The following is a 20,905-nucleotide window of genomic DNA, read 5'->3' as shown; positions in this document are numbered from 1 at the left end:
GCACCAAAAACCAACCTACCAACAATATAACACGATGAACTCCGCGCACGGTTGTTGTCAACCAACAGAGAATTTTTCAGCTAACAAAAACGTTTCACTATAGGGTCAAAGCTACATAACGACGGATCTATAAGCGATACCATGACCGTCAGGTTGTGGATAAAATCCGGCTCAATAGGTTACGGTGGGCGGGTCACTTAATCCATATGGATGAGGATGATCGAACCCGGAAAGTCCATAAGGGCAATATCTATGGTAGGAAAAGGAAAAGAAGCAGACCCGGCTGCGACGCAGGCAGCTTTTAAGGATATCGAATTGGTGGACCTCGTCATAAAACCGGAATGTCTGGAGTTCCTTATAAAGGCAGACCTAGGCCGGATACCGGTTGTTGCGCCGTTGATGATGATGATTCCCGTTTCCCATTGCTAAGGATATCTATCCCTACAATAAAATCCCAAAAAGTAAGTGATTCACTTGCCCATAAGACTGTGCTACAGCATCTCGCATAAAATCTTGGAGCTCTATATACTGTCTGGCTCACTCGAGCTCTTGGGCCTATGTCTTGGGTGTGTTCCTTGCGTTAAAGTTTGGTTTTGGTTTGCACCTTGGGTGCGGGTTTCAACGTGGGCTTTTCGTTACGCTTTGGATGCGAGCTTCTTGTTTTGATTTTGCGCTTCGAGTTTCGGTATGTGTCTTCGGTGAGAACTTGGATTATGTTTTCGAAGTGGTGAAGTTTGGTGGGAGCTTTTGTGTCCCAGTATAAAAAGTAATCATGGTGTCAAAAGTGAGATGCTTAATGAACGACAAACATATATTGTGCGTTCTCAAGAATGCTGAATCCTGTTTAAGAAAAGCAATAATTAGGAAACGTGATCCAGAGGTGATGAAAACTATATTTGAAATTGCACTAAGCAACTTCAAGGGTAGCCTTTTTTTGGGGTAGGGTAGGTGAATGCATTTACCCACACAGTGTTGGACTCCCGATTCGGTACGTCGTCGGACTACCAACTAAACACCCCCCATCGTCAGAGAGCTAGCCTGGAACCGTTTGTCACATTACTTCGGGCTAGTCCCCAAACTCTCCCGCCTTGGGGAGCCTTCAAATCAGGGAATTCCTTTCACCAACGGGAGAGGAGGAAGGGAACCGTCAGTTCAAGGAACCCCCTGCCATCCGGCTCCTCCACCGGTCGAGTCTCCCCGTCTCTGCGGCGAGGCGTTTACAATATACCTCCTTGTTAAGAGCGCCAGCCCATACCTCTTCGCCGAAGAGCAGGACAGACTGCGTTGAACTCATCAGGAGACGTCGCCTACTAGACTTAGGACCCCCAATGTTTGCCATTAGCCTACTTAACGCCGAAACTCCAGCCGCAGCCTTGTTCGCTGCTGCTTTGATTTGCTCCGAAAAGCTCATCTTTAAGTCAAGAGTCAACCCGAGGTACTTTACCGCTGATTTTGACTCGATTATCGACTCGCCGAACGATATGGGAAGCAGGGTCGGAATTCTCTTTTTAGTCAGCATGACTACTTCGGTATTTTTCCCGTGCAAGGTTGAAACCATGAGCAGTTATCCATCCGCTTACCCGTCGCATCAATATGCCGAGTCTGCTTTGCGCCTGTTCGACAGTTCGTTCAGCAACAAGCGCTGTGACATCATCTGCATAGCCGACCAGGCGCGAATCTTCTGGCATGTCGAGTTTAAGCAGACTGTCATAGGTAGCGTTCCAGAGGTCCGGCCCTAGGATGGATCCCTGTGCTATCCCGAACATGACCTCCATCCACCTTTGACCTTCTAGTGTTTCATAGAGCAGGGAGCGGTTCCTCAGATAGTCCCTCAAAATCCGTAAGGCACGTTGAAGGTATTGTCTAGTGTGCCTAGAATGTCTTTCCATCTTACGGAATTGAAGGCGTTTCTGACGTCAAGCGTTACGAGGAGCACCACCCGTCGAGTTTGGCGGCTATGTGCCTCTGCTCATCGAACGGCGTCCACGACTTGCATGACAGCATCAATTGTCGATCTCCCTGCTCTAAAACCAAACTGCTGGGGAGATAAATCTCCGGCAGCGCGTATCGCTTCAGCGAGTCTGCTTCTGATGAGCTTTTCCAGCACTTTCCCAGCAGTGTCGAGCATACATAGTGGGCGGTATGAAGACGGCAATTCGGGGTCGCCTTTCCCTTTATGGATCAGCGCAAGCCTCGCAATCTTCCAACGAGCAGGGAAAATGCCCTCTTTCAGGCAAGCGTTGAATGCGCCGAGCAGTAGGTTTGGCCGGTGTTGGAATACCAGTTTGTATAACTCTGCTGGAATACCATCGGGTCCAGGCGCCTTCTTGTTTTTCATAGAGAGGACTGCCTGTTCCAACTCTTTTATAGAGAAAAGTGGACAGTCCTCTGCGCTCTCCGTGCCGACGTCACCATCCCATACGGGGTGTGCAGGGAAGAGTGCCCTCACAATGCGGTCCATCGGTTCGGCCTTAAGTGAACAGGGTTTCCGCAGAGCCCCGATTTTTCGGGTTACAAGTTTGTAACCAAGTCCCCACGGATCCCCATTCACCTCGTCCTGAACTACGTCATCGCCCTATTTCCGGCAGGGTCTGCCCCATCTTCTTTTTCTACCATAGATATTGCCCTTATGACTTTCCGGGTGGGATCACCCTCATCCATACGGATTAAGTGACCCGCCCACCGTAACCTATTGAACCGGATTTTATCCACAACTTGACGGTCATGGTACCGCTCATAGATTTCGTTGTTATTTAGTCTACGGAATCGTCCATCCTCATGTAGGGGGCCAAAAATTCTTCGGAGGATTCTTCTCTTGAACGCGGCTAAGAGTTCGCAGTTTTTCTTTATAAGAACCCAAGTTTCCGAGGAATACATGAGGACTGGCAAGATCATTGTCTTGTTCAGTAAGAGCTTTGACCCTATGGTGAGAAGTTTCGAGCGAAACAGTTTTTGTAAGCTGAAATAGGTTCTGTTGGTAGCTAACAACCGTGCGCGGACTTCATCATCGCAGCTGTTATCGGTTGTGATTTTCGACCCTAGATAGGAGAAATTATCAACGGTCTCAAAGTTGTAGTCTCCATTTATTTTGTAATGCCTTCATTAATGTGCAGCGCAAGATCTCACCCTGATAACCGCCTGCTCGATCTGGATGAAGGCAGTTTGTACGTCTCGGATCATTTTTCCCATGATGTCGATATCGTTAGCATAGGCCAGCAGTTGGGTGGACTTAAAGAGGATCGTACCTCATGCATTTATCTCAGCATCACGGATCACTTTCTCGAGGGCCAGGTTAAAGAGGACGCATGATAGGAAGTCTCCTTGTCGTAAACCGTTGTTCGCTGTTCTGCCATAGAGTCGTCAAACTTCGTGCACGGAGGGAAAATTTATCGATGTGGTTGCACTGCACTGCTTTGCCGCGCAACATGGGGCGGGATTTTGGTTAAGGGAGAGCGGGCGCGAGGGACAGGGGAAGCACTATTTCGCGGATGCGAAATAAATACTAGAATCGAAAAATAAAGTGTTTGGAAATAAAATGATGAAAAATGTAGGGCTCTTAATGCCGCGCTTCAAAGCGATATTGTCATTATATAAGATCTGTGTATGCATATTTTACAATGTAATCTACGACATTTACTTGTCGCCTGTGTTGTACAAAGTGCGCAATAAAGGACCGCGATTGAAGCAACTGCACACTTATCTGGTGGAGCATTATCTTCGAAACATTTTGGACAACCTGCTCGATCTCCATTCATCCAATGGACACAGTAATAATCAATCATTGAAATCATATCTATCGAGCAGACATCACCATCAACGACGCAACAACCGGTATCGGGTCTAGGCCTGCCTAAATCAGAAACTCCAGACATTCCAATTTTGTGCTGAGGTCCACCAATTCAGTGCCCCTAAAAGCTGTTTGACTTCCTGCCCTACACCATCACTCCATCTCAGACAGGGTCTGCCTCGTCTTCTTTTTACCATAGATATTGCCTTTATAGGCTAGGAACCCAGGTTTCCGAGGAATACATAAGGACTGGCACGGTCATAGTCTTGTACAGTAAGAGCTTTGACCCTATGGTGAGACGTTTCGAGCGGAACTGTTTTTGTAAGGCTCTGTTGGCAGCCAACAACCGTGCGCGGATTTCATTGTCGTAGCTGTTATCGGTTATGATTTTCGACCCTAGATAAAAGAAATTATCACCGGTCTCAAAGTTGTAGTCTCCTATCTTTATTCTTCCCGTTTGACCAGTGCGGTTTGATGTTGTTGGTTGGTTGGTTTTAGGCCGTTAGACAGTTTAGCTCCCTTGGTGAGGACATTATCGGTCGTACCAAACCGCCTCGAGACTTCACCTCTCTATTAGAGTAGTTTACCCCGGGTGGCCTTAGTTTTTGTGACTAATGAGTCTAGGCACGTGAGTAGAATCTTTGTGTCCTGGCAAGGTGATAATATTTGTGAACTAAGACCCTCGGCCCTTATCTCGCCGAATTGCTAGCATTCGTGTTAGCTTCAGCACGTGTCGTGATCGGGTAGTCGGTGGTCACGGCTGGCAAACCTGTTAGGGGAGTTTGGCTGCTTGACAGCGTTGGTGACCGTATTGGTGGCAAGATGAGGCAACGCCTTGGTTTCATCGTAACAAATTGTATTCAGATATAGTGTAGGTTATTTGGGCAAAAGTGATTTTTCGATATTCCGAGTCATTTGAAAACTACAGTGTTAAACAGGTAAAGTGTCTTATGTTAGGTTTACGTCGGACGTCGTAATGAAGTCTGAATTTACCGGTTCGAACGGCGTTGGAATAACACGCCTAAAAGGGTGAGAAATGAAATGCTTTACGTGTAATTTTTGAAGAAAGCGAAAGTTTATGTAGCAAGTATAGCAGATTAATGATCATTTAACATTTTGTTGTTAATAATGAGATTTAATTTTTAAATGTTTTCTTGAAACGGTATGTTGAAAATCGGATGTCACAATAACCCAAAATCTATCCAAAGCAACTCTTTGAAATTTGTACCACTTATTTAGAACAAATTTCTAAAGCTCGCAAGCAAGGATGATTGACGGCGTGAAAAAGAAACACCAACAAATAAATAATCCTAGTTTGCGAACCGTCATACTCGCACGTTAAAATACCGTTTATTTTTCTCCTTTAAGAAGAGAAAGGCGCCATCTATTGTGGCCACCGAAAAGCACTTTCTTTTAAGTTGCGATGTTTTTCAATAAAGAGCGATGATATCGGTTTGGAAAAATGATTATGTTTACTCAAGATATTAATAAATACATAGTGAAAGATTCGCATTTGTATCTTTACTCATTTCTTCAACAACAAAAAAAAAACTCCGTTCACCCTGGATGACCCCCTTAACAGAGTTTATTATTATCCAAAGCAAAAGGGGCTCTGAATTTATATTTACAGCCTACAGTTCCAAAGATTTCGCGGTCAGCTTGCAAATATTCGCGCGGCTAAGCTCGTTGTCTTTAGTTGCTTAAGTCTAATTCGCACGCTGCGCATTCCTATTATACTGGAAAGAAGTGATGTCGGTTACCGCTTTCAACTACACCAATTTATCGGATTAAATATTAACACCAGAAATCCCAGCTTTGAATCCGAGATTTGCCCAGTCGACTAATCCTTCCTGATTTGAATCAGCCCAAATGTAAGCAAAGAGATAAAATTCCTTACAAGAATTTCCAATTCTATCCAATAAACAGGTGGCTTTCCAATTCGAGTTTGAGCAATCAATCGTGTAATTTATCCACATCTGATTTTCGCCCAAATTTTTCTGACCACGACTGGTTCGAATGACGGGCGCCCGGTCCGGTTAGCGGTGTACTTCGATTAAAGTCAAACAGCGAATCTTAAAGGACGCCATAATTTTTTTTAAGTCTTTTCAGAAACAATTCGGAGGGACTTTTATCCCGCGTGCCAGTAGACATGATTAATACGCGATAATAAGTGTTAGTTGATTATAAACCAAATAAAATTCTGAATATGTATATTACGAGAAATCGCAAATATATCTGACAAGTGACAGAAAAAAAGTTCCGAATTCGTTCATCGCGACGTCGGCGGAAAAAAGCCTGTGCGCGGGTGAAAATCATACCGCATTGAAATTGTTTTGAAAGGTCTGTGAAATAGCTGGGGACAACAGTTGAGTTGGTATGGCGCTGGGTAATTGGACCGTTCTGCACCTGGGATGACGCCCATGGAGCGATCCTCTCGTCATTTTTTCCTTTCGCTTTGCCATTCTTCGACGGCCGCTTGTCTTCTTCTTGATGGATGTTTCAAGAATTACCAGTAAAATGTTGGTTCGTCAGGTCGGGATTGAGTTGTGTGTTGCGTTGTTGCCACTGGTGTGGGGTAGCATAGTGGGGCTGTGTATTTTGCTCGGCTTCCAGAGACTGGATATTGAGTTCGAATTAGCTATTGCAATCGCGAATATTTGTGTTTTCATGGACGGCTTGAATGGAAATCTTTATATGGGGGAGCTCACTGTCGTTGTCATCCCCCATGTAAAAGACGAGAATGGCTATAAAGCGAAATCATTAGAAGGAATTCCTGTATTTTGCTAGGCGCGGATTGGAGTCAGTCATAGCCTTGTCGACATAAAGTTTTTTGTTTACATCGCAGTCGGGTCGCCTCGTAGAACAGCTTCAACGTAGTCCAGACACACTAAGCGCAGCGGCGGCCGTCGTACTTGTTTATCATACGCTTGGTTGCCTACGAAATCTACTAATTGTCCTCCCTCTCCTGTTCCAGGTTTCTTGCCGAGGGTAGTTCTGATCGCATCGCTTGCTTTTGTAATTATCGCTCGCTGAGCCACCTCCGATCAACTAACAAATATCGTGTCATTGCTGGCAAGAGTTGCGCCCCGATTTCTTGATGAGATGTTGCAATGGCCGTTTCGACACTCAAGTGGAAACGAGTGCTTAGTCCAACAGGACCGCAACCTCGGCCCCGGCACGGACATCGCGCAGTCAACATCAAGGAATTAATGGTTGTTTTTGGCGGCGGTAATGAAGGCATTGTCGATGAGCTGCATGTTTACAATACAAGTAAGTGAACCCGGTTGCGGGTTAAACTTCAGATGGGGATCGCTTTGGCGGGATTGTCACTTGAAATTCAGATAACTGGCTCATCGGAGTGATGATAAGATCCTTAATACACCACAGTAAAATTGCAGAAACTTGTTAAAACTGCTGTCAACCCACCAATCCTCCTCGCAGACAGTTTGCCGTTGAGCCCTGCTCGCTAACCATTAAATCCTTGTTTCCTTAACAGCCAACAATCAATGGTTCGTACCTGCTATGAAGGGCGATGTTCCGCCCGGTTGTGCCGCGTATGGTTTTGTTGTGGACGGCACCCGCATTTTCGTATTTGGCGGTATGGTCGAATATGGGAAATATTCAAATGAATTGTACGAACTCCAGGCGACCAAGTGGGAGTGGCGCAAACTGAAGCCAGAGCCTCCTGAGAATGCTTTGCCACCATGCCCGCGTTTAGGTCACAGTTTCACCATGATCGGCGATAAGATCTATCTTTTTGGCGGCCTGGCAAATGAAAGTGAAGATCCAAAAAACAACATTCCAAAGTAAGTGCCAACCTGGTTAATTTCGTCTTTCTGCAACATAAACTAGACCTGGTCTGGGCTTCAAGGGATAGTCTTTAATTTGAAACATTCCAGATACTTGAACGATTTGTATACTTTGGAAATCCGTGGGAATATTCAGCTTTGGGAGATACCGACGACGTTTGGAGATAATCCTCCACCGCGAGAATCTCATACTGGGGTCGCATATACTTGTAAGATAACGGGCAGGTCAAGTCTCGTCATTTATGGCGGAATGAGCGGTTGCAGGCTGGGCGATCTGTGGCTTCTAAATACTGGTGAGTAATTTTGATATTCTGCAGCAATATAAAGAGTAACTTCTGATTTCGCACAGACACGATGATGTGGACGCGCCCCATTACGTTCGGAAAGACACCGTTGCCTCGTTCACTTCATAGTGCGACGCTAATTGGTCATCGAATGTACGTTTTTGGCGGCTGGGTGCCGTTGGTTATCAATGATGCAAAAGCTGTACACGAAAAAGAGTGGAAATGCACCAATACATTGGCATGCCTGAACCTAGGTAAAGCAAATGATTAGCACGTACTTCCCCCATCCAGAACGAATCCTATTAACTTCTATCTTTCTTTCTTGCCACGTCTTACCAAACAGAAACAATGCACTGGGAGGATCTCATGCTGGACTCTACAGACGAAAACACGCCTCGAGCCCGGGCGGGCCACTGTGCCGTCGGAATCCATAGTCGTCTGTATGTGTGGTCGGGACGCGATGGCTATCGGAAGGCCTGGAACAACCAGGTCAGGGTGAGCTCGGTTTATATCAAATTAAGCTAATCACTGTGTGAATATATATTTATCCATTGCCTGTCGGAACGCAGACATGTGCATTCGCAGCTCCTTAAGTGATATTTTAAGTCGTTTTCGTCCTATTTGGTTTTATGTTGGTCAATACACTTCGTTTGCATGATTTTTCTTTGAGTAGTTTCCTAAGAACGTGTTCGATGTCGTTTGTTCATTCTCATGACGTGGGCGGTGTCGTTTCAGTGAAGAGCAAAGTCATAAAGTGGAAACTTTGGAAATTTTCAGATTTTCTTCAATCAATGCACCGTAAGCGTGAGAGCAATTACAACAATTTGCTATTCACACAATGATTTTTTTAATTTGGTTCACCATCAAGCTCTTCTGTACATAGTTTAGTGTTTGACGCATTGAAGTTTAGTATCTTTTACTCTGATTTTGCCGCGAATCGCTAGAAATTCACTTCATTTGTTCCGGAACATATACATTGCTAGAACAATCCGAATTATTTATTCGCGCAGTATCCTTTCTGAGATGCACTTTTGAATTGTTCTTTATTTCTTACTCTATGTCATATTTATTTCAGTATTGTTTTGACTCACGTAAAATGCATTGAAAACGTTAATTCCTATCAATTTCTTTGCAAGGCCATTATCAGTATTCCACACTATTTGAAAACCTTTCCGATTTCTAATTCAAATTTTTCAGGTTTGTTGTAAAGATTTGTGGTATTTAGAGGTTAGTGTGCCGCCGCCAGCTCCCCGTGTCGCTCTTGTTCGTGCATCAACTCATTCATTAGAATTATGCTGGGCCGCCACACCCACAGCACAAGCCTACATGCTTGAGGTACAGAAAATTGAAAATATCCCACAGATTCAGCAGAGACAACCCACACCACCTGTAACATCTGTCGCACAACCCATCATAGCGGGCAGTGGAAGTAAATAACAATGCCTGACTTAAGCAGAATCCTGTTCGATTGATTTTTCTATGCTTTCAGCAATCAAGCAAGTGCATTTGGCACGGCCAACTACAACTCAAACCCAATTTCCTGCGCAGATCCTCACAACCCAAACACCGCCATCGCTGCAGATAAATTTGCCGCCGAGCACCGTACATGTTACGGGTGCAATATCATCTCCAATAGTTACCGGGAAGATAACAACACCACCAGCAACTCTAATGGTATCACCGACTGCCGCATCAACTAGTGTAGTGACATCAATCGCTACAACACAAGCAATGCCTTCCCTAGTATCGAGTCCTATGGTGAGAGACATCGTAACTTCCATCTTAGTTCCATCCTTTAAATATTATCCCATCTCCTCTTCCAGGCATTCACACAAACGGGAATGATACAAAAGCAAATCAAAACTGCAGTGACATCGAGTGCAGTGACTGCCTCGACTTCAGTTCGTGTAGTTACAGGGCATGTTAATCAGGCGACGACAGCCGTTCGAGTGCAAACAGTGCGTCTAGCCACAACGCAAGCTCCTACCGCGCTCATTCGAACCGCAAACACATCAGCAGCGAACGTGACCAGTATAGCAGGGTCAGCTGGCACAACAATAGCGTCCAATACATCAAACCCGGCTGGAGCCACTAAACAGTTCTTTATTCAGAAGCCATTTACGCTGGCCGGACAAAATGTTCAATATCAATTGGTCAAGACGAGCACCGGAGTGGCAGTTCAAACGCTTCCAAAAATCAATGTTGTTCAAAAAACCGCTGGTGGCAATGTTGTGACGCAAACACAATCACAGAATGTCACTGGCGGACAACCTCAACAATTGGTTACCGCAAGTGCAGCTGGATTAACAACAGCTGGAGCAAAGACTGCCGTTGTAGCGGGTAATATAGTAAAGCTGGTATCACCTACAAATGTCGGTGCCAACAAGATCCTAATGAAGACACCAAACCTGTTGCAAGTTGGCAAAGTTAGCACTAACACGGCCGGCAAACCGGCGTTTGTAATAACGAACAAGCAGGGACAGCAGTTACGCACGAACCAGCAAATTATCATAGTCACAACAGCCTCGACACTAAGAACAGTTCAAACGGGGGGCACGGTTACTTCTGCAACAGGTAACAACCTTGTATCACTTGTTGCATCATCTCAAGTGAACACCGTTACTTCAACTTCAATGTCCGGCACACCGGTGACTGTGGCGTCCACAGGGATGAAAATGATCCGGGGTGTGCAGAGTAGTACAGGTCGACCAATCACCCTCACGCTTCCAGCCAATTTACCCAATAAAGGTGCAACTATTCTTCAACATTTACCCAATAAAACGCTCACTTTAGCCGGGAAGGCGTTGACTGTGCAAGTGGCGGGGGCCACAGGTGTACCAAAAACCGTGACGCTGGTGTCATCAGCCAATGCGGTAGGTAGCACAATCTCCGGCGTTACAACTCAAGGTGGCACAAAACTAGTGATGCTTCCGTCGAAAAAGAGCATTGTAAATATATTCGGAGCAACGCAGGCAGCCAATGCGGCTCAGAAAATGGCAACAGTGTCAAACATCCAAGCATCGGGTGTGGCACATCATCAGCACGACGAGCCGGCTACCACCGAAGCAGCATTAGCCGCCCTTGCTGCTGAAACCGGCCTCCTTGAAAGCAATAACGTTGTCGAAGAACATATCGAACAGATAGACGGTGCCAATGACTTCCTGCCAATAGACGATACGTTGGACGAGGAACTGGACTCTGACGGCGAAAATCCTGGGGAAGTTTCGTCGAATTCAGAAAGTAGTGTCTCGAATCTACTTAAATTAAGCAAACAGTCTAAAATGCTTCAGAAACGAAGTAAACTGCGACGGAAAATACAGGTACGATATGTTAAAATGGGACTGTTTGGCGGTTCGCCAACCACACCGACTGTCGTTTCCAGTACAGAGGAACCAGTCGAGAACCATGCGAGCGAGTCGTCGGCGAATATTGCGTCCTCTGCAACGGTGTCTACAGATGCACAAGCGAGTGGTGATGTTACAGATGATGAAGCTGTAACTAACACGGTGGACGACCCAGTTCCGGGCAGTATAAACAACGAACCTACTTCCACCGTCAATAGTGAGAATTATCAGATTACAACACCAGCTGCGGATCAAGAACCCTCCCCAAACATTTTGACCGCTGCACCACAGGATAATATCCAAAATCCGGATATGAGCAATATACCAGATAATAGTGCTATCTATGACCATAGATTTGAAGGTTCTGGCGAAGTAGAAGATGACGATGAATCGATGGAGAACAGCATGGAACTTGCGCCAGATATGTGTCCCAGTGGGGATCAAAGTGCAGAAATATTAGCGATGCAATATGGGAGCAATGATAGTGCCGAAACGCAAGGTAATATTGCGTCACAATCGAAGTTACAGGATAGTCTTGGTAACGTGGAATCAGCTGGCGACAGTATGAAGGTTCAGGATTCGGATAGCCATGTTAATGAGAGTGACCTTCAGGAGAGTGTGGCTTCCTCAACGACAACCACGAAGCTAGTTAGTCAAAAAGATCTTGTCGATGTAGGCCACATATAATTGAGCTTAATTTTCGGAATAATAAGGATCAATTTTCATTTTCAGCCGCACTACTCGTCGATACCAACTACTTCCGAGACCGAGGCAGCTAACATCCTGACGACCATCAAAAGCGGCGAGCTAATCCAACGAATTTCAACCGATACTCAATCAAGCGTGGATGACAGGTGATACATCGACATTGAATCGACGTTTTTTTCCTCGGGTTTTGATTTTTTCTTATCGTCTTACTAGTTCGTCATCATCCATGACACCAGGCACTGTCGTCAGTCAGGTTCCATCGATTCAATCTGTAATCGTCGACGAAGAAATGCCACAACAATTGGTTGGCAAATCCTTAGTTCCAAGCGGGGCAACTTCAGAGAAACCACAACAACAACAGACGACTGCCATTTATAATGCGGGAGGTACTGGACGCTTAGATGCTCTCGCTTCGGCAGCTGTGTTGCAGGCTAGCACACAATCGGGTAACAATTCGCAACAGTTACAAACGGGAAGTGAAAATGGGGGCGGATCACCGGCAGTATCGTATCAACAGCACATAACTCAACAGCCGGCTGTAGCGGGGTCACAAACCGCTACCGGCACACAAGCACGACGTGTTATACGGCAGAGACAACGATCCGATTCTGGATGGGAAGATGTAAGTTGTGTGCTTGTGTATGTATTTTGTATTCTTAAATATTTTGGTTAAATCTTGATGCCAAGATACGAACATCTTATCACCCGTCATTCTGTATGGATTAGAATCGTATTTCCGCCCAAAGACTGAACGCCCAATATTTTTTCTCTTCTTCCCTTAGTCATCGAAAACAGACCCGAATCAAGTGTGGAATTGCGTAGGAATATTCACTGGTCTAACACAGATAGTTACAAGCTATATCAATTACAATGAATGGAATTCATCAATGTTTGACAGACACACCTCGGATAATTTACCGGATTTGTCGCAATTTAGTCGTACCAATCTCGAGCCCGGAACCGCCTACCGTTTCCGCCTCTGCGCTATAAATAGTGTTGGTCGCAATGATTGGGGCGAGGTAGAATTTGGTTTATTTCCATGGGAATATATTACTTAAACCCTTTCATCTTTCCCCAAACGATAGATATCCTCGTTTAAAACCTGCCTCCCAGGTTACCCAGGAGCACCATCTGCAATAAAAATATCGAAATCACCGGACGGTGCCCATTTGTCGTGGGAACCGCCGCCAGCGCAAACTGGTGAAATTTTCGAATACTCAGTTTATCTGGCGGTTAAATCGCCGAATCCAAAGGAAAAAATGCCACCGGCGCAGCTGGCATTTGTGCGTGTCTACTGTGGGGCGAATAATCAATGTACCGTTGCAAACACGTCCCTTTCGAATGCACATGTGGACTGTTCGACGAAACCCGCCATTATCTTCCGAATTGCCGCCCGCAACGATAAAGGCTACGGTCCAGCGACACAAGTCAGGTGGCTTCAAGGTTAGTAGAGTATGTGATTGTGTATTTGGCTGAGGGCTTGTTCATGCAAATACATCTGAGTTTTTTTTTTTTATCTAGATCCCGCGGCTGCTAAGCTCGCTATGTCCATGGCACTTTCAAAACGAAGTGCTGATAAGATGGCCGGAGGCGGAGGGGGTGGCGTTAGCGGGGCTGGTAGCGGTGGAGGAGCGGCTAAGCGTGTGAAGATAAGCACGGTGGGAGCCGGCGGAGTTGCTAACACCACCGCTCCCTCACCGCCAACTGGTTTGGCAAGGCAACCGCAGATGCCGCCGCCGCAGCAACTGCATGAGTAGAATGTAAGAGCCCGTGTTGAGGTAGTGATGATTTCGTTTAACGGTTAAGTTTTCTAATCCTCGTCTCCCTTCCCCCACCCCGCTCCTAATCCATTTTTTCTTCTGTTTGTCGAAAAATCGAGTCATGTTTAAGTTGATTTGTTACTGTGTAAAATGATAACGAGAAAATTTTAAATATAGTTGAAAAGAGCAAGAAGTTCGTTATGCTAAAACGATTAGATTTAATACAAATATATATAGCTATAGGAATTTGCAAATAAACCGAGCGCAAAAAAAAGAAGGAAAATCCAAGGACATTTACGCATTACAGATTTGTTTGGCTCCTTTATCCAGAAGGAAAGTCTTTCTTTCTCTTAGCAAATTGTAAGTTTTGGAATATGTAGAACGACATATTGTGAAAATAAAGGAACATATTCTGACAAATAGACAAATTCCTAAGGGACGAGTTCGATAATATCTAAAATTGAAAAGCGTTTACCCTCATAAATCCATAGAGAATGGGAAGTTTAACTTCTGACAAACAACTTTTCAAATTTTCAGCATCTAGAAAATAGCGAAAGAGAGAATTGCGATGTCAGAGAAATAAGTATGATTTTTCGTTTGCCACCCCACGATTTCCCCTCTCAGAAAACATTTAAATTAGATTATTGCATCGTTTCCCCGTGTGTGTCGCGTTCATTAAATAATAGAAATATACATAGGCTTTTTAGATACCTAGTAAATTGTCACATAGACAGAATTGCTTAATTTTACAGTTACATAACACATGAAGTTATTTTTTAAACTAAAAAGGAAGAAATAAGTACTTTTATATATAAATATACAAGAACACTATATTTATGTTTAAAAGATATCGCGAACAAGAGAAATTGTGAGCGTTGAAAATAGGAGAGGACCTAAAACCTAGGAATCGACAAAAGTGACAATTGTATAAAGATTTGCTTAACATGGATAGTGTTTAAGATAGAAATTTAAGGTCAAGATTATAGAGATAAAAAGGAAGTTTATTGCTGTCATCTTCTTTAGTAAAGTAGAAAACCATAAAATTTAAGTAAAAATATAAAAAATTGGTTTATTGACTGATTGTTCCTATTTTGCAAATAGTCAAGATTATTGCTTCAAGTTCATTCATCTGGATTGCGCAATGCATTACCGAGAATTCGTTGGTTAGCTTACATACAATTTTTTTACTCGAAACTCGATTGTACAATGCTCAACAAATTCATGTACATCTACTCACATCTTCTGCCTGTTCCGCTCATTAGGTTTCTAAGGCCACCTTTTTAGAGGCGGACAGCACGCCGATCCTTGTTCTTGAACTTCATGCTATGTGGTTAGAAGCAGTTGCGTATGACGTACAACCTCGTTTCTACGTTGCTCATACATAGTCACGATTTAAATCTTACTGGTGGCAGGAGGATTTGTGTCACTGGAACTCGGATATCAGTCGACAGCTGTGAGTGATTACCTGAGTCCAATTAGTGTAATAATCTTGATCGAGCGTAGTGCCGACCACATTTTTCCTAGTTTATACCATTACGGATTTGAATGAAGTCCTCTACGACTTACACTTAGATCTAATGAATTGAATTGTTACACCAACAATTATTAATCCGTTGGTTTTCATGTGCGTTTGGGGTAGTGCGTTACTCTGCATAATTCTTCATGATTCACATTTCAGGACAGTTTCGACAACAAATAGCATGACGCCAAAAGCTGGCTCTCGCCCTAATATTGTTGAGCTAGTTCTAAGTATTCTAGCACCAAGATCAGAAACGCATTTTTTGCCGGATTCTACCCCCACTGGAACATAAAATTCAATGATTGTTTCTTGAACCAACAATTACCAAATGCTATCGCTACCTCCGCGTAGTGATCGCGGGGAAACTGAAGACGAAGACAGATGAAAGCCAGCCTCCTACGCCTAAAATTTGGAAAAGCTTTGCCAGCTGCTGCGTAATTGTGACGAAGCCATGAATGGAACCTCCGACTGGACTAAATATAGTATACAACATCAGATCAGATCATCAGAATAGAGCAATCAATTTTTTCACGGAACGTGATCTCTATGGACAAAGCAAAAGTTGTTGTGCATCTAATTCAATAAAAGGCAGATATAACTATGCTGCAGGAGATACGCTACGCAGGGGCTGGCTTTCAAGAGAAGAGTCACTATACTGTATATAGCGTATGTAATCTCGGAGATTTCCTAGTCAGTAATCACTTTAACCGAATGGCCTCATCAGAGTGCGCAGACGCTTATATCGTTGCCCTAAATCCCTATATGGATCATGGAGCGTCAACCACTGTAATTTTTCGGCATCAACGCCAGTCCTTGGCCTGGCCGCCCGAAGTGGAGGTGGAGGAAAGCATTAAAAATTGTAGAACGACCGGGAAGTGAAAATGAAAATACAATCAAAACATGAAATAGAAATACGATGAAAATGTGGGACTCGCATGCTGCGATCGAGACAGGGAAGACCAACCAAAGAATGCAACTATGCTAAGATCGCCACAAGCTGTAGTGAATAGCTTATAATTGAGGCAATAATTGTAAATAAGGCTTCCCACCCATTTGCTTTCTTCTTCGGGAAATCCCTGGATTCCTGTTACAACTTCGCCTAGCTTGCAGAAGCAAAGTTCCAAAGTTCGATGGGACCAAAGAAGAATGCATGGTTGGACATGTTTCCTTTACCACCCGAACGAAAAACGCCAATATTGGTGACGCACTTTATTTGTGTTCGTTGATTTTTCTTGCAAGTTTACGCACAAAAAGATGCACAATGTCCTTCACGGAACCATCATAAGATTTGCGAGGACACACAAATTCTTGCGTGATGCGGCATACATTTCTGATTGCATTTTACGGCATCTTCCGCTTCTCTGACTAGCGCAATAACATAAAAATTCTCTCTTGTCACGGCGCGCACAACGTTGACCTCCCGGGATTTTGCACAGTATCGGACCTCAAGCCCGTCACGCTTGTTATCGATCGCAATGGCCAATATAGACTCTGACCCCTTCCGTTCATCGATCCACTTCCACGACTCCGCAGGCAGCTAAATTTGGTGACATTCCTTTGGGACTTGCCCAAAAACCCACCAAACTTCTCCTGTCAGAACTAAACAAACATACTGCAAAGCAGAACTTGCAGAAGTATTGTGGATATTCTGACTGGCTATAATTCACTAGCTGAGCAGAATAGGAATTCCCCAAGATGGTACGTGTCCGTAACGAGGAAGCGAAATCCACGGAACATTTTCCGTCCCGCCTATGGACGCATCAGTCATCTGATTTTTAGTGTTGATGTGCTACAACTGCAGCAGGTAACATCACATCCACTAACGGAAATCCTGCGATACATAAACCAACTCGGGATATTTCGTCAGACGGGGGAATTGAGTACAATGGACCAGCAAGGTCTGAGTGCTCAAAGCCTTTGCCTCTCCCCCACCTGAAACACACACACACTAAAATCCGATGCTAATAATGCCTCGCAAAAGACGGTGGCCTGCTACTAAAGCCCAGTGAAGTAACTTCAACCAATTTAGTCGTAGTACTGGGCGACTGTATATTTTCGGTTCGTCTTTTTATATGAAAATTTACAAATTCTACCAAAACATGTAAACCAAAAATTCATCAATTGATTTTATTGCATATCCATCAACAAGAGTTCATGGCTCATTTCCATGAATACGCAGTAATCAAAGTCGCATTTGATGCCACACAAGTATCACACAAGTCGCAATACCGGAAGTTGGTGCTTCGCGTATAAACGCTTGATGTTCATCTTATGTGAGGAACCTTCCCTAAGACATCCTGCCTCAATAGACTTCTGGCTGACCAATATGTGGATTTTTCTCCACTCTAGCATGTGAAGGATCCAATTGATTAACAGCGATTCGATTCCATGCTGTCTTGCCGCATCACAAATTGCCGCGAATCAGGCACAATTGAAGGCACATTCGATGTACAGTGAAGCCCATAGCGTTTTACGTAGGCACCTGTCGTGAGACTCAATCCTACGGTCCTCTTAAGACACGGATTGATTTTGTGACCACAATCAGAGCCCCGCTGAGACAAGCAACAACGGTACCAGTCTATACCAAGTGCATGGCTTAGCATTCATACTGGTGGATGCAAGAATTACCTAAATCTCTACCGAACTATGGAGTACGGCACCCGTGTTGATACGCAACACCACGTCGAGGCCCGAAGATCTCTCCTCGCTTGAGCATAACCACAACCACCATGAAACTCCCACTAGGGGGGCCAACCGCAAATAACCGAGTTGTCCTCACATACAACAGGAGTTCACTCGAAGTATGTGAGTCCAGGGGCTTTCCCGGTTCCCATGGTACCAGTATACCCCTGGTAAGGTTTCGTGACCAATTTGCCACTTCAGATGAGTCCCCGTGCAGACTCGGGTCTGATCGCCCTGATTAGGCCTTTGGAGCAGTCGCCTACTGAATCACGGCCGGCAAACCAAAGTGATTACAGCGTCTCCCTGTGCCACCACTGTGAAGGTTCTCCTCGGCCACTTGGTTTTGGTTTGGCCGATAGGGTTGCCGCCCCATCTTCCTCGCCGCCACCTCTGGAGTGGGTGGAGGTGGATCCGTGCCTATTACGGAATCGATGCGTCTGTGATCCGAGAGTGTAATATCGTTTGATATTGCCTACTCTCCGACCAGAGCCGCAATGTTAGGGGATGCCACCGTGATGTCGATGACCTCTCAACCACGTTGAAGAAAGTGGGTTCATTACGCAACTTAAGGATCTGTAAATCGGTTCCTACTAGACACTCCAGTAGTTTCGATCCTCTTGGATTGATGTTGGAACTTCCCCAGCATACGTGGTGAGAGTTAACGACGGCAGCCCGATTGTTTCCGAACTTTCTTAACATCGGGTTCGGGAACGCTGATAGTAATGATAGTTTCCGGGGTATCGGCTTTCTCTCCTGTTTTACTGCCCAGTAGCATCGAGGTGGAGGTGCTGGGGTTATTCTGCATACCAAATCGTTCTAGAACTTCAGTACCAATACGCTCTTCTTCTGGAAGCCAGAGGAAGCACTTTTTGAACGATGGCAGCTCAGAGACCCTTTTCAGGGTTAGTCGCGCACCCGACCACACATTGCTGAGGGAGGAGCAGTACTGCCTGACCCACTCGTTCGTGTCTTCGTCAGCAAAGTTTAGCCGTAACATTTTACGATATACACCTACCTACTCAAAGCAAAGCTTAATCCCTCGCGATGATGCAGTCCTTACAGCTAGGAGGAGTCTAGTCTAGTCATTACCGGCCGGGCCTTCTTTGTTACCTTTTATGTCGAAGAGTTGTCACTATATGGTGCCTAGCCTCCGTAATACCCTCCATACCGATATATGTTCAAATAAAGTTAATAATAGTATATTACTATAATTTTTAGTAATATACTATTATTTTAGCTGTAAAACTCTTCTGAAGTTCATCCTAGAATTACGAGCAGCAATGTAGGCTATGGCGTAGAGCATGATCTTACCAAGTTCGGGGGAAATCGCACTATTACTAAAAAAGTTATAGTAAGTCATATTTGTCGCTTCTGTGCAAATTCAAGACTTTAAATGCCAGTATCACACGAAAGTGGATATTCTCACATAATATATGCATATATTACGTGCTAGGTTCTAATAGGAGAAATCTCCACTCAAATGTCTTTATAAAAGAAATACACAAAACTTTTCATACTTGAAGCGTCCAGCTTCTGGTTCTCCGACTTGTTTGTCACTTGGGAGTTTTTTGATTTGTTATTTTTTTATGATTTTGGGTTTCTGGAAGCCCCACCAGTCATTTAAAGACTTAAAACTTTAATTATAATAATAATAATAATAAAAATAATAAACTCCGCCGAAGCCGGTCCCAAGCCCGGTTGTGAAAGGAGGAGGGATGGATAGCTTCAGTCTGAATGGCTGTACGCCACCGCAGCGTCTCAGGGGGTAGGTGAGGAAAGTGCAGGAACTTTGCAGTCTTGCAGATTACTCGCTAAGGAAGCTATCTACACACCTGGCAGCTAGGGATAAAATGCACCACCAAAAATGAGAAGAAGGAGAAATTTAAGGTCCGGTACGGATAACCGGCGGGAGTCGTCTGACTTGGTGACTGGGTCGGGCTCTCGTAATGGACAGCACGGCGTCGAAACCGCTAGTCGTGGGGCAGTTCGACGTCTAGGCGCCACGACGACCAGGAGCACAGCTCCGCCTGCTGCAGCTGTTTCGCCACAACCTGTGGCGACCACTTCAGCGGGTTCGCGTAGGAAGCGGATGAAATGGACTGAAGAAATGAACCTCTTCATCATCCGCTCCTACTACGAAATAACGGCGGGGGCGGGTACAACATCTTACCGCCCCTTGTTGCACCAGAGATTCGTCGAGCGTTTCCCGCAATTCGCGCACGTGACTGTGCAGCGAGTCGCAGACCAGTACCGCTTTATTACTCGCAGCGACACAATCCCGGCCACCATCAGGGAACGTGTTCGACTTGAAGTCATCGGGGAAACTGGTGACCGAGAGTCGATGGGGGCAGAGGCGGCGGCATCAACAACATCACGCCGCACTGCAGGCAACAGGTTCAGTACTCGCCGAAGCACTCTTCTCCACCGTCCAGCTGAGGTTTCCGCTGAGGTTCGGGACGAATTCCAAAGAGCGTGTATAGAATTCTCGGATATGGATCCTTTGCATAGACCAGGCATTCCCAGGCTCTATGCATCTCCAGCAACTCCGGGAATTCTATCTCAAATCAATGATGAGATTGCATCTCGACTGTGTGCTGATATGTCGCTGCTGCAACTACAATCACTTGTGTATTGTGATGCAGTTGCGGCTATCAGATTGCACGGTCAGAAGATTCGCTTTCGTGTTATTGGTTTGAGTGACAAAAGAGATCCACCATGGAAAATTCGTCTGGAACGTCGGCGGGACTCACTAAGGCAGGACATTGCTAGACTGATTCAGATCAGCACTGGCAATGCCAGCCGACGGGTGAGAAACAAAGTGCAGAGGGTTTACCGGAACTATGCCATCCCCTGTGAGACACCCGTTGTTGAAATTCTGGACACACTAAAACAGAAACTTTCTGTCATATGCAGTCGGTTACGGCGGTATGGCGAAAGTTATTCCAGACGTGTCCAGAATGCAACATACGCGAGGAACCAGCGGAGCTTTTTCAGATCTCTCAACGAATCCCA

General features: G+C 45.0%; 1 protein-coding gene across 3 annotated transcripts; it reads left to right on the top strand.

Annotated features, from left to right (window-relative positions):
• Nucleotides 1-5,831: 5,831 nt before the first annotated feature.
• On the top strand, nucleotides 5,832-14,120 carry LOC119661037 (host cell factor). Of its 3 annotated transcripts, none has more exons than XM_038070207.1 (14): nucleotides 5,832-6,161; nucleotides 6,762-7,057; nucleotides 7,284-7,593; nucleotides 7,687-7,889; nucleotides 7,946-8,134; nucleotides 8,224-8,375; nucleotides 9,078-9,309; nucleotides 9,370-9,638; nucleotides 9,704-11,896; nucleotides 11,957-12,078; nucleotides 12,146-12,554; nucleotides 12,715-12,951; nucleotides 13,018-13,375; nucleotides 13,454-14,120. In XM_038070207.1, the coding sequence occupies exons 2-14, from the start codon at nucleotides 6,898-6,900 to the stop codon at nucleotides 13,687-13,689; spliced, it is 5,070 nt and encodes a 1,689-aa protein (XP_037926135.1). In that variant the 5' UTR covers nucleotides 5,832-6,161; nucleotides 6,762-6,897; the 3' UTR covers nucleotides 13,690-14,120. The 3 variants fall into 3 exon arrangements, with proteins under 3 accessions (XP_037926135.1, XP_037926136.1, XP_037926134.1); XM_038070208.1 differs by having other exon boundaries at nucleotides 5,833-6,127; nucleotides 8,224-8,369; XM_038070206.1 differs by having other exon boundaries at nucleotides 5,833-6,127.
• Nucleotides 14,121-20,905: the final 6,785 nt, after the last annotated feature.

The sequence above is a fragment of the Hermetia illucens genome, chromosome 7 (genome assembly GCF_905115235.1).
Source record: "Hermetia illucens chromosome 7, iHerIll2.2.curated.20191125, whole genome shotgun sequence".
Taxonomy (NCBI): domain Eukaryota; kingdom Metazoa; phylum Arthropoda; class Insecta; order Diptera; family Stratiomyidae; genus Hermetia; species Hermetia illucens.
Note: the sequence above shows the minus strand (reverse complement) of the source record. Positions and strands in the feature narration are given on the sequence as shown.